At 49.0% G+C, this 18,186-nt stretch overlaps 1 protein-coding gene across 2 annotated transcripts in view; it reads right to left on the bottom strand.

Annotated features, from left to right (window-relative positions):
• The window catches only part of LOC147729857 (transmembrane protease serine 11D-like), a 437,959-nt gene that overhangs the window by 215,495 nt on the left and 204,278 nt on the right, over positions 1–18,186 (bottom strand). For both annotated transcript variants that reach the window (XM_086958513.1, XM_086958511.1), the window contains one exon: positions 13,836–14,203. In XM_086958513.1, coding sequence (XP_086814639.1) covers positions 13,836–14,203 — 368 coding nt within the window. The remainder of the gene's footprint in view (positions 1–13,835; positions 14,204–18,186) is intronic.

Below are 18,186 nucleotides of genomic sequence, written 5' to 3' on the forward strand. Positions count from 1 at the left end.
GGCGCACGGCCGTCAGCAGGTCCCCAGGCCACAGAGGCCTACCACGTAAGGGAGCGTCCTCAGCAGGCCTCGCCGGGCTCGGCAATGGTTTCTCCAATGGCGCCCCACCACCAGAACAATCACGCTGCCTCTTCTTATCTCAGCATGCACTGGCAGCGGCAGGCAGCAGCAATCGCCGGCTCACCTCCGGTACAGGTCCCCCCAGGGTGCTGTGTATCACAGGACGATGCAGCGCCAGCCCCTCCGCGCGCCCCTGGCAGTCTCACAGCTTCACCGCAGGCCCGGCAGCGGCCGTTATCTTCTAGGGCTGTTTGTGCACTTTTCGCCTCCGTGGCTGCGCTGCACGGTCGGGCCGCAGCACTCCGCCCAGCACCTCGCAGTCAAGGAACCGCCGGGTTGTAGTGGCTTCCCACCTTGTCCCCGCACCGGACCCACTCAATGCAGGCACTGATCACACCTCCAAAAGGAGAAATGACAGGATCAGCAGGGGTAAACTAACGGAGCTTCAGCAACTCGCGTCTGCCATGATGAACGGCTGGCCACGCCCCCGTTACTCGGACATGTTTTAGGTTTGCATGATGCACTGTTGACAAATCCCATCATGTTTAATGTTCCCTTTAGAATTCATGTGTGCTTAGTTGTTTTCTATGTTTTCTGCTGTCTTATCTGTCAATTTAAATTGTCTGAAGGGAGAAAAGTGGTTACTGTTTTGTATGATAAAACTAACTACACAGGTGAATTCTTTCTAGGCACTCTTGAAGTCTATTGTGTTTGTGAGATGTTCTGATACATGTGCATTGATGACCTGTGAGAGGTTTTGGTGGTATTGAATTGTGGGGTGGGGAGCCATATTACAGCCCACAATAAGATACATAGGTCCAGGCATGTGGCATGTGGTATGTTCTGTTTAATGTGTGCATGTTTTTTGGTAAACAGTGGTTTAGATTTCAAATCGTTGGGGTGCCCATGCGTAAATTAATAATGAGTAATATAACGTAGCGTGAATGTGTGTCTACCCTTTGGCCCAAGACATTGTTCCTTGGTCGTATGTAAACAGCTATCACTGGTTCAGAGGTGAAACACTGCCAGAGTGGGAAGCAGCCTTCTGATCAGCTGTCCCTTCCCTCCACCCTTCAGCATTTATTTGTCCTTCGCCCCTTTCCATGGAGGGACTGATGACGTCAGCAGAGGCCCAAACCTGCCAGCTCATGACCTTAGGTGATGGCAGCCAGCAGATAAGATCACAGCTGTTGTGAAAGGGTGAACCCTTCACTGGTCAAGATGACATTCCAAGTTCACAAAGAATCCTTGTTTGTCACTCGAACAAACCCTGAACAAAGTCTAAATATGTCCGAGACGAGACAGGAAGCTGCAAGCTACTTTGACTCAGAAGAGAAACAATTGCACGTGTAACCCTGATGATCACTTCAGAGTGCTCTATCGCGCAATAACCACTCCACGCTGTTGTTAAGCGTAAAAGGCCATTTATTAGGACCAGGCTGCACAACACAAAAAACATAACCAATAAACATCAATTAACCAATAACAATCCCCAACGTCAACCTTTTCATCCCCTCACTCCTTTCAAGTAGCTCCCAACTCGCCTCTTATTCCACTTCATGACCCTTTCAGTTCTTCATCCACGTATTCACTTCTCTTCGAGCATCCTCCCCTGTATCACTTGCCATTGCACTCATGCATCCGGCCCCCCATCATTCACTCTTCCCCCCAGAGGGATGGGTGCGCCTGTCAGTGACTCCGCCACCTCTCCAAAGTACCGCCATATACCTGCAACCTGTCTTAGACTGGCAAACTCTGCCTACCCAGCTCCTCCACCCCAATAACTGTAGGGTGGGCGGGTGGTTCTTAATTAACTCCTTAACCCTCCCGATGGTGTCAGAATACAGGAAGAGGAAGTTGCCTTCCTCCCCTGTATACTTATACCCCTCCCTAACCCCACCCCTTAACCCCAGCCTAGTCCTTCCTGCGCGAAAGACCCCGGGGGAAGACTAGTCTGCGACTTTGCTTCCCCCGGGGCCCACCATCGCGCAATAACTACTCCAAGCTGTTATTAATCGTAAAAGGCCATTTATTAGGACCAGGCTGCACAACACAAAATACATAACCAATAAACATCAATTAACCAATAACAATCCCCAACATCAACCTTTTCATCCATTTACTCGCTTCACATAGTTCCCAAATCGCCTCTCATTCCACTCCATGACCCTTTCAGTTCTTCATCCACTTCTACACTTCTCTTCGAGCATCCTCCCTGTATCACTTGCCATTGCACTCATGCATCCGGCCTCCCCATCAGTCACTCTTCCTCCCCCCCGAGGGATGGGTGCGCCCGTCAGTGACTCCCCCACCTGCCCCCCAAGTGTCATCCTGTGCACCTTTCGCCGTAATCTAGAATAAGTTGCAAACAACCGTCAGTGTGACTTAAACTAATGCCCTAGGTGATTGCTAGTTTGGAAGTTGGTGCTCTTTATATGCCCAATATATTTATTGCTCGCTAAAATATTTGGTGTTGTGTAAAAAGGTGTTTTTCATTTTTTTGTGAGATTTTATGAAAAGGGGTGCACGAGCAACAACAGTCCTAATTATGTTTTGACAAATAAATGGTACAGTTTGTGTAAGTGTGGAATCTGTTTGGTGAAATGGGTTATCGTTCTAGTTGCAGATGTGATGTTTATTTTGCGAAGAGCAATAGCGCACTGACTATTATTGTGATATTTCTTAAAGAACAGACACATCCAGTGAGAGTCACTTATTGCACTTATCTTTAAAGATTCTGTTAAGAGGAAGCTTGTTGGTTTGGTTTTACTTTGAACAGACCAACCCCATGAAGTTTCAGGTCTAGTCTTTTGATAGGAAAAGCCTAAAAAAAATTACAAGTAGAATGTTCGTTGGTCTTCTTTTTTAAAAGGTCTATCCTTGAAGTGGTATTCAGTCTCCTTTTCTTTAATAGACCTATTTGGTGTCCTGTAGGTCATAGGTGCACATGTCTGTGGGGCGCTTTTTCTGTACGCACCAAAGCCTTCCATGTTATCAAATATAAAGTATCTCTGGCATGACTGACCATTACTACAGCAGACCGGAAGCCCACAGGACTTACTTCTTAAGAGATGAGAAATACACTTAGGGAAAGGATCGTGACTTGGCGCCAAGCAAAATGGCTGACTGACAGCGTGACTCCGGCGACCTCGTGCTAATAATAATCCCCTTTTAATCTGGGTCCAGGAAGTGACCAGCTGATGTGGCTGATGGCGGGGGACGCTGGTGGCTGTGGGTAGACCTGCCGGGGAGCCGAAGGACCAAAATCACCAGCGGTGGAGTATGGTTGGTCCTGAGCCTCAGGCAGGAAAGCGCCCTGGCCTCCCTTTGACAGGGCCCTGCCTGTGGAGCGTTCTTGGCTGGGTGGGACCATTGGGCCGGGGTGGGTCACTAAGTGGAGGTGTGAATGCCGGTGGGAGGTGGCCCCTATGTGGACATGCGACCTGTGTGATGGAGAGGTGCCTCCCCCACCCCCATGGTTGAAACAACCAAGACGGCACTGCGGAGCATCGAGGATGACACAGGAGGAACGACAGAGGCCGGGCAGCCATGCCTCATTGTGCAGACTCCCACCTGGATATACTTCCTGGCTGGCTGAAGCATTGCTGTGGGCCGCAGCGGGTACCTGAAAGGTTAATGAAAACCCTGACGGATAGGGTGTAGAGGCGACCACACAGACTGGCGCGAGACAACTTAAGTGGCGCTGTTGGGTGCTCAGGACACAATGGGAAAGATTGTGGGGGCTCGGAGGAGCCAAAGTGGAAAGTGCATACATCCAATGCAGTCCAAATCAGGCCAGTGCCTTCCCACTTGGGGTGCCGTTGGGCTTCCCGCTGTAGTGGGGGGAGCCTGAAGGACTGTGGGATTTGAAGCAGCAGGCCACCACGTTGTCCCCCACTTGCCCGCTTCTCCTTCCGCGCTGGTGAGTGGATTTTACCTGCTTGGGCTCCCAATGGTGGGTGGCAGGGGGCCCAAGGGCATCCAACATAAGGAAATGGATTATATATGTGGTGGCACTGCGGACACCTGTGGTGAGCGCTGAAAAGACTTTGGCCTCTAAGGGTGGAACCCTCTCTGCCTGACATCATAGCTACGGTAAGAGGAGTCAAAGCGGCGCTAGAGCCCAAAAATGAAACAAGAATGCTTGAAGTGTCCCTTCTGCGTGCAGACCTCCGGAAAGTCAGCAAAAGGGTCACCTACACTGAACAATCACTGACTGCCCTACAAGACACCACTAAAGCACTGCAAGAGACTGTAGCTCAGCTCACTCCTGACAATGAAACAGTAACGGCCAATCTTGAGGACTACGAGGGGAGAGCAAAAAGGAACAACATTAGAGTTGTAGGTGTCCCGGAGAAGGTGGAGGGGTCAAGGTTTAACCTTTTTGGAGTAACTTATCACACACACCCTGAAACCCAAGAGACTGTCACAGTTCTTTACGGCCAAGAGTACACACCTGGTCCCAGTCCTGCCCCACCCACCCAGGTGCCTCACTCTGGACTATTATTGCCTGCATATTTAATTACCAGGGCTGTGACGCAATACTCCAGGAAGCGAGAACAAGGGGCGATGTCCAGTTTGAGCACTCCAACATTAGATTGTTCCCAGACTTCCTAATGAAAGTGTAACAACAAAGTAGCTTTGAGGGAGTCAAGATGGCCCCCAGAGACCAGGAACTAAGAAAACATTCCCTGTCAGGCTCCTGGTGCTGGCGAAGTGGACATTGTTGCATTTCAATACATGGGATGAAGCTTGAGACTGGCAAGAGGGTTGGATTCCGGCTGATGGCAGCCCATTGCAGGATTCGAAGCAGCGGCGCGGCAAGCAGGCCACAAGACCTGACACCTCGAGGCCTCCCAGGGGCACTCTCTGTTACCACATAGGGCACAGCCTGCCAAAGGTTGTATCCTTGATGCCAAGGTGACACCATGAATAAGTCGACAGCATGGGGGAGGGCACCGGATGCGGTGTGTGCATGCACGTGGACAGAGAAAAGATGTCCAGGAAACAAGATGAAGCAATGCAGTTTAGGGGGGGGAGCTGGAGTTGAGGGCACCTCCATGCACCCACCTGTAAGTCACTTCCAGTTTCTGGTGTGACAGGCACTCCTGCAAATTGGGGACGTGGGCAGGTCGGAGCCACTCCAGCACACTTTCTATCACACACCATATTGTTATTGAAGGGTATCTAATCCCGATGCTGATGATGAGACTAACTACAAACTCTAGCCATGGTACATAGGGAGTCCCAAACGGTCCTCTCATGGAATATCAATGGCCTGGGCCATAGAATTATACAAGGAACGGTCCTACTGTAGCTCTATAAAGTCCTGGCATCTTGGCAGCTGCTGCTAAATATGCTCCTTGAGGTTAAAGAAAATGTACCTTCTCCCTTAGGGACCAACAAATGGCCACTTGGTCATACCTAAAGAAGGCAAACCACCGTATAAATGTGCCTCTTGTTGGCCAATATCATTACTAATGCCAAGGCCAAAATTGTTTCCAAGGAATTAAACATGTGACTTAAACTAATATTCCTGATGCTAGTCCACCCGGACCAAAAACAGGTTTTATGCCCAATAGAGGAACTAAATGCAATCTGTGTCACCTATGTGGCATGCCTTGTGAGCTTGAGTGCCAAGGGGTCATGATCTTGCTGAATCTGCTCCCATTGTGCCGCCCCCCTGCCTACCGACCGTGTGATCAGGGGCACCACCTCATTGGTATACAAAAAAAATATTTAATAATTCCTTAGATGTCCTGCATAAAATGAAGGCCGAATGGGAGTGAGATCTTAGGGATATAGAGGAGGAAGCTCTCCAAGGCCCAACAGAAATCGCAATATAGGTGGGTTTCCGGCTCATCAAACTCCAGATACTACAAAGAGCCTACTATTCCCGAGTAACTTTACACAGGATGGGAAGAGGCACTTTGCAAATGTGCGCTAGGAAATGTGGGCAGTGGGCTCCTTCTTTAACATAGTGTGGGACTGTCCCAAACTGCTGAGTTTATGGTGGGGAGTGGCACACTGCATCTCGCAGGTGGCAGGTCTCCCTGTTGAGTGGGCAGCCAAATGGTTTGTGTTAAATATATAGTACCAAAGAACCCTAAACTATGGATGGCACTGGGTCTCAGAGTAGCAAAGCAGGACACAGCTCTGGGTTGGGGTCGAACGCAATGCCAAAACTGATTGAATGGGATAGAGACACGGATTGGTGTATGAAGGCAGAGAGGGTAGTACACTAGGGTTGGGGATGCCTCAAGAATTGGGACAAAATATGGCAAGCTTGTTGGAGACACAGAAGACTATGACAGACAAAAGGAGAAATTAGACTAGCGTGGATCTACACCCAGTACAAAACCAATGAGCTTACAATTGGTATATATTACAGTTGTGTATGAAAACCCAATAAAAAGAATTATTAAATAAAAGACACTTAGGGCCTGTTTCACAAAGGTAACTTAGACTTTTGAGTAAGTTTACTACTTTTGGGTATTCACATTCTCAAAGTGTAAATTTACTACAAAAATGTAAATTATATGTCTCCAGCCCATAAGTATAGCAAATTCTTACTCTTGTGTGGGTGGATGATGCCCCTCTCTACACCTCTCCTTATGCCTCCTTAAACCCCTTACTCTTCCACAATGCATCCCCCTTAGTGAGTATATCCCTTTTTAAAACAACCCGCCTGTGTCAGACCCACATTTACTACTAAAATGTAGACTTACGTGTGTGGAGACTCCGCAGTCAGTGCAGTTCATAAATCGGGCCCAGTGTCTAGCTAACCACAATTAACCAAGTTAAAAGTTGATATTCAGCTAAGATGAGAAATTACCTGTCACATATATTGTTCAAACTGGAGGATTCGAATATGGTCCATCTCAACCAACAGATAGGCTGCGCACAGCTGGAGTCTTGGAGGCATATAAAACAATCCTTTCCTGAAGGTCCAGACATTCAATATTGTAATTTAACACACTGTATGGCATACTAACGCACACGAGGCATATCTTGTCACCATTCTCTTTTTACCCAGCTCTAATCCTGTTTTCCAGGCATCACTTCATGGAGGATCCAGAATCCATCTTAGAGGTGACCCTATCTTCAACCCCCATCACCTTAACTCACTTTGTCGCTTTCTACTCTCTAATTGACTGAGCCACGACATACCATTATCGTGCCTCGCCATCGACCCTGAGTGTTCCGTGAATCCAGGGATGTAATTTGTCTGTTCCCAAGCTAACCCCGCCCTCCTGCCGGGAGGTCTGTGTGGTTGCTTTTAGGGCTCTGCATTGGCTGTTGTTGTGGGATATCTGCTGGTCAGTGAATGCCAGTCCATAATGTTCTCTCCACATTCCCCACAATTGATCAAATTTCTTAGGACAGCCCCAAGCTGCATACACCTCTTTCTCTGTCCCATACATATGTCCATCCCAGCAAGTCACTGGGCTTTGGTAGGCGAGGTAGGCAACCCCCAAGACTGTGTGATATCCCTCTTCTCCACCAATCCCAGTGCACCAAAGATCAGCTGTTTCCTCAGGAGCTCAATGTCCACCAGGACTCTCGGTGTGTGAATTGGATGTTGAGTGGTATCTCCTCCCCCAGGATAGCGCTAAGTTGTCACAGTATTTTGCCCCAGTAGGCTTGAATCCCCCAGGCAGCTCAGAGTGTGGCTGAACAAGCCATCAGTCTCTCTGCATCTAAGCATTTGGGTGAGGGGGTCTTCCCCATTTTATGAAGCCTGACCAGGTCCAGACAGACGTTATGCAGGATTTTCAATTAAATCAGGCAGAAGCGTGATCGTTTGGCAACATCTCAGGGATGCATCAGGGTGGCCTCTCAGTCCACGTCCTCCATTTCACCCAGATCCTGCTTCGATCATTGCTGTGGGGCCCCTAGATTATCTGGGGTATTATGTATAATGGTCTTGTAGAGTGAAGAGACTGCCCCTCTTCTCAGTGGTTCCTGGAACAGGAGACCCTCCAGGTGGACAGACTCAGGCAGGATCTCCCAGTCTACCCCAGAAGCTGTCATAACTGTGTGTATTTGTGTGCTTGGGAGAGGTGTGTGAGAGGTCATATTCTGCCTGGAGGCTATCAAATGACCTTAGCGCTCCATTTTCTACACCTTCCCTGATCCTTGCGATCCCAATTAAAATCCCATCTGACAAATCCTTTAACTCTGGGCACTTCCTTAAGTACTGAACCCATCCACAGAGACGTAGCCATTGTGACCCTTACCCTCCATCCCTTGTGGATTTGCACTCTATCTCATGTCGCCAGTGGCACCCGAGCCCAGGAAGCGACCTTCTATCTTTGCTGTTATAGATATAGTGTTCCTAGGTAAGCTCCACCACAGCGCACCGGTCTAACTGGACTGCTGTTGGGGCGTGGACACAATCATTAATAGTCAGAAGCTGGGAGGCCCAAAAATATGTCCATGAGTTTGGTAGAGCAAACCCCCCATTTTACACGGATCTATAGAGGGTTTTCAGGGCTATCTGATGGGCTGGCCTATCCCACAGCAACAGTTTATCTCCCTGTCCAATTTTAGAAAGCAGGATTTGGGGACCAAGTAGGGTGTGTTCTGCATGACGTACAGCAGTTTTGGCACAGAGATCAATCAGAATGGGCTGCTCTTCCCAGTAGTGTCAGAGGCAGAGTACGCCACCTAGCTATGTGACTGCGCATTCCATTAACTGTCTGACTAGATTGACCATCTAAAATGAATGTGGATTATTAGTAACAAAGATGCCCAGTTATCTGAATCCGTCATCCATCGCCCATAGGGGTGCCTTGATAGCAGAGCTCAGGCACCAGTTTCCAGTGTGAGATAGCACCAGTTTGTGCCAGTTGATTCAGTATCCCGGTTATTCCCCAAAGGTGCCATAAATGTCAAGGAGGTGACCCAGCTTTGTTTCTGGAAGGTCGCGGAGGATTTCATCGGTGTACAGGAAGATAATGCTTTCTCCTATTGCATGATGGCGCCACTCTTGTTAGCTCTGCATATGCATCTAATCCAGACTGTCAGGGGATCCACACAGGACGAAGAGGAGGAGGGGTGCGGTCCTCCCTGTCTTGTCCCCCGGTCCAGTGGAAAGGTCTCAGACACCCCTCCATTCACTCGTACCACTGTTGTGGGATCCGTCTATAGGAGGACCATCCAGCTACAAAAAAGGGGCCCTAATCCCAAACATTTTATCGCCTGTATTAAGTAGGGCCAGTGAATGTTCTCAGCATCAGTAGAAACTGTAGCCAGGGAGTATCTACCTCCTGCACAGCATCCAGCAATTTATACAGTCGCTCCAGAATCAGCTGGGTGGGCCTGCGGGGCATGAACCCATTTTGGTCACAGTGAATGAGAGATGTAATGACTTTGAGTCTACGGGTTAGTATGGCTGCCAGTAGTTTGGTCTTAACATTAAGGAGTGAGATGAGGCGGTAGGACGGACAGTTTCTTCTGGGTTTCCCCTCTTTATGTATTACTGCAAGTACAGTGTGTCGAAGGTCCAGCGGTAGCCGACCTGTGTGCATGCCCACTCGAACATCCATAGTAGATGTGGTCCTAGCAGCCTGCCATTCTTTGGAACAGTTCGGCTGGCAGTCTGTTGTCTCCCGGGGTCATGCCATTCTGTATTGCCCTGACTATGTCCATGTGCTCCATAAGAGTCAAATCACGCTCTAGTAATTCCAGGCCCTCCTGCGATAGGGTCGGAATGTGCATTCTCACGAGGAAGCGCTCTGTCTGGTACAGAGCACTCTTGTCACCACACTGCTCTCTCCATCCCATTTGTACTTTCACCCCATATGCCCCTTGCCCACATCCCTGGATAACAATGGCTTTCCATGACATTGAAACACAAATGCACACATATTTATGCAGATCTCAACACTCAGTAAGCTGCACTCAGCCCTTGATTCAATCAGATCAGTGTTCTTCCTTGTCCTAATTTGTGCTCTCGTAACTTACCCACAAAAATTGATCCAAGAAGAGTCCATGTCCCCTTCTTAAGGTTCCTCCTCCAACCTACTACTGCTCATGTCCTCTTCCTAACCGCGCTGCTCACATCGATTCCTTCACTCTGACCTCTCCGATAGAACCAACCAATATCCTCTGCACTGCCAATCTCTACTGCACTCCCTCTGACCCCTTTTCTCTTTTAACTGTTAAACCATGAGCCCTATCAACCAGTGCCATTTATTTCTCTGCCTCTGCGTTAAAGCAGTTTTTCTTCCCCTGCTCACACTCAGAATACGTCTAGTCTATGGTCATCTTGCCCCAACTCAAGAAACCAACTGAACCCTCATCCCTCACCCCATGCCAGTTTCACAAAATTCTTTACTCTCCTGGTGTTCAATTGACTCACTAATTATCGATCCTCCTTCAACTTGTTTATTCTACTACTATGTGAATTTCTCAAATTAGTTTATAATTAAAGTTTTTCGACAGCCCAAACCTCTCAGCCTTGCCCGTTATAATAATTTCTCATCCATTCTTAATTTCCATGACATTTGTGTTGTCTTTGAAATTGTCAAACCCACCTCAATGATCATAATCCTTGTCTCTGTAGGGGTTACACAGACATCATCAGTCGGATTCTCCTGAAGGGTCTATACTTTTTCTCTGTCTCTGGGCACATCTTGCTGTCAACATCGACCCCTCTGACAGGAGTTACAACCCTGGATTGGTCTTGCCGTGTATCCTGTTTGCCGCCCTACTTTGCCCTCCCACATGCCTTTCTTTGTGCCATGATACCCTCCTTTGGATTTTTGCATCTTCTAAAAAACAACAAACCAAAATATTTTTTTCCTTTTCTTCCTTTATGACCCTTCTCCAGGCAACATTTTCTGACTGGCTATCAGCCACTACTGTTGAGTGGAGCCACAATACCATTATATCCCTACTTCAGAAGCCCCCAATACAATCCTTCCTCCTACAACACATTACACCATACTCTTCTCACACATTACTCTTCCCTATAGTGGAGGTTAGGAATACAATTCAAATCTTCTATGCAACTAGACATTATTATCAAATCCACCACCAGTGCTGCTAGGTATCAGCAACTGAATATTAGCAAAATGTGTCGGCACCTCCTCTTCCAAACAGCCAAGTCCCTGGTCAACAGATTGGTAATGAATTAACAGAACTTAACTAAGATGAGAGAGAGGGAGAAAGAAAGAAGAAACTAAGAGGCTTGATTCCTCTTCCCAGTGTTTGTAAATCTTGCAATAGAGGCAACCCCAACTTTTTACCAACGAGGATACTAAAAAGACTCTTACCTACAAGAAGCTCCTAGTGGCATGCTTCCTCAGTGAGTCCTCTCCTAGATACCTTTGCATATCTGGGTGGGCTCTACCATGAGCTTCCAAGGAGCACTTATGTGTGTGTGAAGGCAACTAAGAAGATAACGATTGCCTGTGGGATACCTCTGAACCTAATTTATTTTGAGGACCTTTGCCAGGTTAAAAACAACAACAAGGCTCTGGAGGTATAATAACTCCAATGTGTGTGGGTCACCTTTTGGGTGTTCTTGTTGGTAAAAAAAAATGGAGACCATGCGTTAACACAAACATCGCAACAGCTGGATTGTGGGATTCTACTCTTACCTTCTTAGAAGCTAGCTAATTGTATATCACAATCACTAGTTCACATCTCTAGAACTCCACCTGATGCACTTCACTGACACCAAACTAGTTGATTATCAAACAAAAAGAGCACAGTACAAGATGCTCACCCTTGTTTCTAAAGCTTTATACAGGGCCGACCCACATACCTCTCTTAAGTGGTCACACATCACACTCCATTAGGATTCATTCATACTTGAGAAAACTATTTCCAATTAATGTGTTTTAAGGGCTATATATATGTCTAAATGAGCACCTAGGGGCTTATTCAAAAACCGCATCTGGTTGGTTCGTGAATAGTTTGTTGTAATACATGACTACTACTGTGATAGTACTACTTCATGTGTTATAATATGCATAGAGGAAATACACATGGCCAACAAGGACATACATTGAGCAAGGATGGCTCGAATAGATAGGACAGAACAAGAAATATGATACCTGATTATTAAAAAATATATATTTGGTTCCAATATGTTAGGAGGGGTAAAGGTGAAGAAACAACAACCACAAATGAGTATGTCTAACATCTATTTTAGGACTAACTGGAAGTGCATAGTTAAGTTACACAGAGTTGACCATCCTTGTTAAAGGCCCTCACCTTCGGCTCTGGCCTTTAACGCTGCAGTGGCTTTCAATGGCCGGTATAGCCCGCTATGTCAGCCTATAAGGCTATAATAGCACAGCTTATGAGAAGGGCAATATGTGCCACGTTCAGAGTTTGAGCCTATCTTTTATTATGCTTGGAATATTATGGTTCCAGCAGTAAAAGTTGTTTAATACAAAGGAACGCGGTGATGTATTTGAGTAAAATTGATACACTGGCCAAGTACAAGTAAATTGGATCACATTTGAAACTAAAAGCCAAGAGAGGATTTGTTTGGGCATCAGAGACTAAAGCTTGAATATGAGTGCAAAATGTCATGGTGCAATTTCAAAGGAGAGAGTGCTTTAGTCTGCATTAAGGAATTCGATTGTGTTGCATTAGTTATAAGTGGAAACATATTACCAGTCACAGACGCACTCCACTAAGGCAGAAAGGAACGAGGTTGCAGAAAGCTGTATCTCTTTACCATGCTAACAGATGGACTTTTGAACAGTTCACCTTCAGAGTCCATGCTTGTAGCGCCCACCAGTTAATTAATAACCTAATATATTCTGTAAACAGGAATCTTGGTTCACCGAATAAGAACCAAGTACTAGGTTGACGTCGCTTGTAAGCACCAACGTGCTGCAGCGTCTACAAGTGAAGCCCAGACCTCTGGCTGGACTAGCCTTTTATCTCATTGGGCGTTTCCATGGTGAGCTGCGACCTTCGATGGCCTTTTTTTGGTCACACTGCTGGTGCATGTGTCACTCAATTACAGCAGGTGCCGAGTGGGCGTCAGCAAACTGAGAGATGAGAGGATTGCGTGAGAGCATAGAGAGAGGGATAAGAGAGAGATGATGGAAGGAGAGAGACAGAAAATAGATAGGTGGAAAGGGAGAGTGGGGAAGAAGTGACTGAGAGAAGTTTGGACATTTTTGCCACAGCTGCTTTTGGTTCACAGTCCAGCGGTGCCAGAACTCGGAGACGGTATCACACTGACCGAACATCTAGTGACCCTACATCAGTGTGTTTTATGTTTTGTTCTAAAATTAATATCAGTGGCTGGTAAGCGACTGATGACACTTAAAAACCAGGAGTAATGTTTTGCATTCTTTGTTGATACAAGAATTGGAATGGATACGATTAAACTTGTTGTCCATCTTCCTATAGGCCGCTTTAAAATAGTTACCCAAACTCCAGAAACACGCTTGTATACTACGGCAGTGGTGAGATGTTATAAGAGACTGCGAAAACTAAAGAAGCTACAAAATCTGTAATCCATAATTGTATAGCGCAAACATATCACCCCTTAAGGTTTCATGGCGCAGGGGTCCGCCTGGAAGATTAAATAAGTTATTTCCCAGAGTCACATGGTGCTGAGCTGAGCTGCCGCCGGCGATCAAACCGTGAGCCCAACGGTCCGGAGTTAGCTATTCTGGCCCCTGTGCCACACCTCTCCCTCAAAGAAGTTGAAGAAAGAAGCTGAAAAATCAACATAACCATGGAAGGCATGGTTCTACATGGCATTGACTTGAAACTGCAAAAAGAAGTGGCCTTACCATGCTCTCCACCTCCTCAGACTTCAGCTGAAAAGCCTCTGAAGAGGAGTCATTGTAGTGGTCTTGGTAGGTCTCCTTCAGCACCTGGAAGGAGCCCAGAAAGACCTGGCACATGGTCCCCTCCACAGCCACTGTAGAACTCCCTTGTGTAGATGTTAAGGACAACTGGGTGTTCGAGCCACCACGGACCCTGGCTCTGGTGGCTGAGGCTTCGTTGACAGCAGAGACTGCGATGGATGCAGTGGTGGTCAAGTTCTGTTCAGCAGCTGGGGTGGTGGTTATCTCTTTGGTATAGGCTGGATTCATAGTTGTTTTATTCTTGATTGTAAAGTTAGGCGCCAGATGCCCGTTGATGATTGACGGGAACTCTGAAATATAAAGAACAGTACACATTACACTTAAAGAAAGGTACTCATCCCAGAGTACACTGCGAACACCAAATCAAACCGTTTTTAATCACCAGTGAAACATCCTTCATCTACATGAATGGAATATTTTTTTTTTAACTCAATTTGCTTTTGCATTTAAGTCAAATTGCTTTCAAGGAAATGTACTAACAAACCATTGTATGCGGTGCCTTGCCTGCCTGTAGTAGTTCATGTCTCACTTTAACTGTTGGAAGAACTAATGTTGTCTTTTTTGTATGAACTTCATTCATATTGATTAGGTTAGTAATAGTGATAACATTAACTAAGTTCTAAATATATGACCAAATAAAAAGGAAAGTAATATCCACAGATTAAGTGCCCAAGCCAGACCTTAACCCAACCCCAGCCTTTAAAATCGTAACTGCAACCCATGACGGATGCAACCTTAAATCGAAGCCGTACTTACACCTAAGTCCCTAGCTAAATCTAAGTCAGAAAAAATATATATATATATATATATATTTATATATTTTTATTTATTGAAACAAGCAGAAGCACAACCCCTTAATCTCAGTCTAAATCTTTAAGTTTAGGGGGGCGTGGCCAAGATGGCGGGCTGAGAGGACGCTCTTGCCGTGAGCTCCCGAGCCCCTGGAAACCCTGCACCGTTTTCCACCGCTGATCTCCCCCGGATCGAGCGGAAAACGCACCCAGTGCACCCCGCGGTGGTGTAGAGTAGTCCGCAGCCCTCAATTTCCTTGCTGCGGCGGCGGTGCCGCTTAGGAACCGGCCCGCGGCGAGAGCCGCCGAGGAACTGCCGAGGGGCCGGAGACCCTTCGATCACAGACCCCCAGTGATCGGGCGAGGGAGGCTTGGAGCACAGAGTAGACGAGCGGCTTGCGGGTGTTCCGACGATGAGACCCCGACGTGGCCTGGACACGACCTTCCCCCGCGGAGCGGAGCCGCATTAGCGGAGAGTGGAGAGGCGGAGCCGACAGGAAGCAGCTACGCAAGCCCGGAGATCAGGTAGGCCGCAAGGCCTGAGCCACAGGGCCCGACCCCGAGCCCCGCCCTGCGCCACTACCGGGTGATTCCAACCCCTCGATCACTCACAGTCGCTTCCGCTGCCCGCAGGACCTGACCCTTCCCCGGTCCCGGCCACGGAACGACCTGCTAGGCCGGCCTCCGGCCACGTTATAATCGAGTGGGCCTGTGAAGGATGAGTGCTGCGATCCCCGAGAGAAGGCCTAGACGGTGTCGCTGGATGTGGTGTGGTGCGATGACCAGTGGGAGAACTGTCCCGTAGTGCTCTCTCTGTACCGGAAGATCTCGCCCTAGGCCCCGGTCGGAGTGGAGCAGCACACATATAGCCCAGGAGACAAGACTGCGCCACGCCGACGCTGGTCCCCCAGGCCGAGGCGGACTGCCATCTTGGACGAGGGCGGACCGATCGCACCGGCCCTGGGGAGCAACCTTCGCTCAGGGCAATTGGAGGCGCCTAACGGGGATTAAGTCTGCATCGGCGCTCCGGAGTCCGAAGATTCCACGTGAAGTGAGGATTGCCACCCTCTAACGGACTGCTGTACGTGCCCGGACCTCTTCCTCGCCATAGCACGTGGGCCTTGGTGATTCCCCTCCCCCACGATGTTGAATGCCAGAGGGTGGAAGAAGGGAGACCGGACCTTGACGGACATGCTGGGCAGGGGCGCCCGAGGCAAGACAGAAATCAGCCAGCCCCGAGCCCCCCGACCAGCTCTCGAGGCGCGGAAGGCGGGGAACCCCCGGTGACTAGATCTTTTCTGGAGTCACTGTTCAGCTCTTTGAGGGAGGACTTCCAAACCCTAAAACAGGAGGTGGCCGGGGAGGTTCGAGAAGTTCGGAGAGAGGTTGACTCCCTGGGAGAAAGAGTGAACACGGTGGAGGTGGCTGGCCACTCTAGAGATGAGGAAATCACTAACCTGCAGCAGGAGGTCCTGAGGCTGAGAGATCAACAGATTGACCTACAGGCCCATGCCGAGGACCTTGAAAACAGGTCTAGGCGTAACAACATACGGGTCCGAGGCGTTCCATCCAGTGAGGAGGGCGAGGATGTGGCCGCCTACTTAGGGGCCCTGTTTCGTGAAATTCTGGGAGAATCTGAAGACTTCCCGATCCGAATCGACAGGGCACATAGAGTTGGTCGACCCCGTAGAACCTCGGCGCCTCCTCCGGACATTGTGGCCTTCCTGCCGGACTTCCCCCTGAAGGAGCGGATTCTCCGTGAGGCCAGACGACAGCAACCTTTACGTTTCCGAGACCATCATGTGGCTCTGTATCAGGATCAGTCCGCAATAACGCTGCAAAAAAGGAAGGCCTTTAAAAGTGCTACAGACTTTTTGAGGGAACATGGCACACAGTATTCGTGGGGGCATCCCTTTCGACTCATCTTTCGCTGGAATGGGGCTCTGCACCAGCTCCGATCTCTCCAGGACGTTTGCGGAGTGCTGGGAATCACCGCGACGGACACGGACACTCCGGCGCCTCGTCGCAGGCGGAGCACGCGAGATGGCTGGCAGCTAGCCGGGGGACGGCGATCCCCGCCGCCGCCCACGAGACCCGACTCGCCTACAATCCGGGCGGAAATGTCCAGCGCCATACAGGCGGCTTCCAGGACTACGGCGAATGGTGATGTGGCCTTGACGGTCTGAACATACTCCGGGGGGAGACTGCAGTAGCCTTATCTTCATTGCAGGTGCGGGGGTTCCGGGGGTGGGGGGTGGCGGGGGCACTGGAGGTTGTGGCTGGACGTCCACTTGAACAACTTTCCACGGCCTAGTCCGTTGAGGACCAGACTGGGACAATGAAGTGCCATGCACGGTTGGGTGTGAGAGGGGTCGGCGAGGGAGTTGAATGGGTGAGTTTGAGATTTGGGGAGTTCACAGGGTGGCGGGTGAGGGGGGGGGAGTTGGGTTCCAGGGAGGGGGTTCTCACGGTTGGGGGGGTGGGTGCCCGGGGACTGTACTGTGCTATGACGTCATTTACTTTCACTGTGTACTGTGGCTGCGTTCTGTTGCCTTTGTGTTTAGTCCGGCGGGTCGTGCCCGATTTGCTGAGCGATACTGGTATTCTCATCACTAATGACCCTTAAGATTGTCACTCTGAATGTGAAGGGGCTGAATAATCCGGTCAAACTGAAAGCTGTACTGTCCCTACTTTAAGACTCGCAGGCAGACATCTGTCTTCTACAGGAGACTCATCTTTTAGCTAAAGACTGCCACAGGCTGCGAACCCCGAAGTTCCCCACGCAGCTCTTCTCTTCCTGCGCTTCCCAAACAGCGGGTGTAGCGATCATGATGTCTAGGAGGTTCAAGGGGGAGATACTGCAAAAGGCAGCGGAACAAAAAGGGAGGCTTTTAGCTTACAGAGTCAGGGTGGGAGGTCTGGTGTTCACTGTAGGCTCGATATATAGCCCCAACGACCATCAGGAACAGTTTTTGCACAGGGCGCTGGAAGACGTGACAACCACTCCTGACAGACACATCGTCATTGGGGGGGACTTGAATATGGTTTTTGATGCATCCCTGGACAGGTCAGCGCAAAGACGCCTACAATGGGGGGAGCTCTCTAGCTCGACTAAGTCCCGTCTGGAGGATCTTGACATGCATGATATGTGGCGCCGCCTCTACCATACGACCCGTTCCTATTCATACTATTCTCATGCCCAAAAATCCTATGCGAGACTGGATCATCTCCTGGTGACGGGTCCGATGTATGAGCTGGCTTCGGCCGCCGACATAGGAGTCTTGTCTCTCTCTGATCATGCCCCGGTAGAGGGCACTTTCCAATTACCTCCTGTGTCTCCCTCACGAGGGGTCTGGCATCTCAGGGACACTTTGCTGCACAAACAATCCGTAGTGAAGCATATCCGCGAGTCCATAGAGGAGTACAAGCGTCACAATGATAATGATGACACCACCCGCGCAACACAATGGGCTGCCTTAAAG

The sequence above is a fragment of the Lissotriton vulgaris genome, chromosome 2_1, assembly GCF_964263255.1.
Source record: "Lissotriton vulgaris chromosome 2_1, aLisVul1.2, whole genome shotgun sequence".
Classification (NCBI taxonomy): Eukaryota; Metazoa; Chordata; class Amphibia; order Caudata; family Salamandridae; genus Lissotriton; species Lissotriton vulgaris.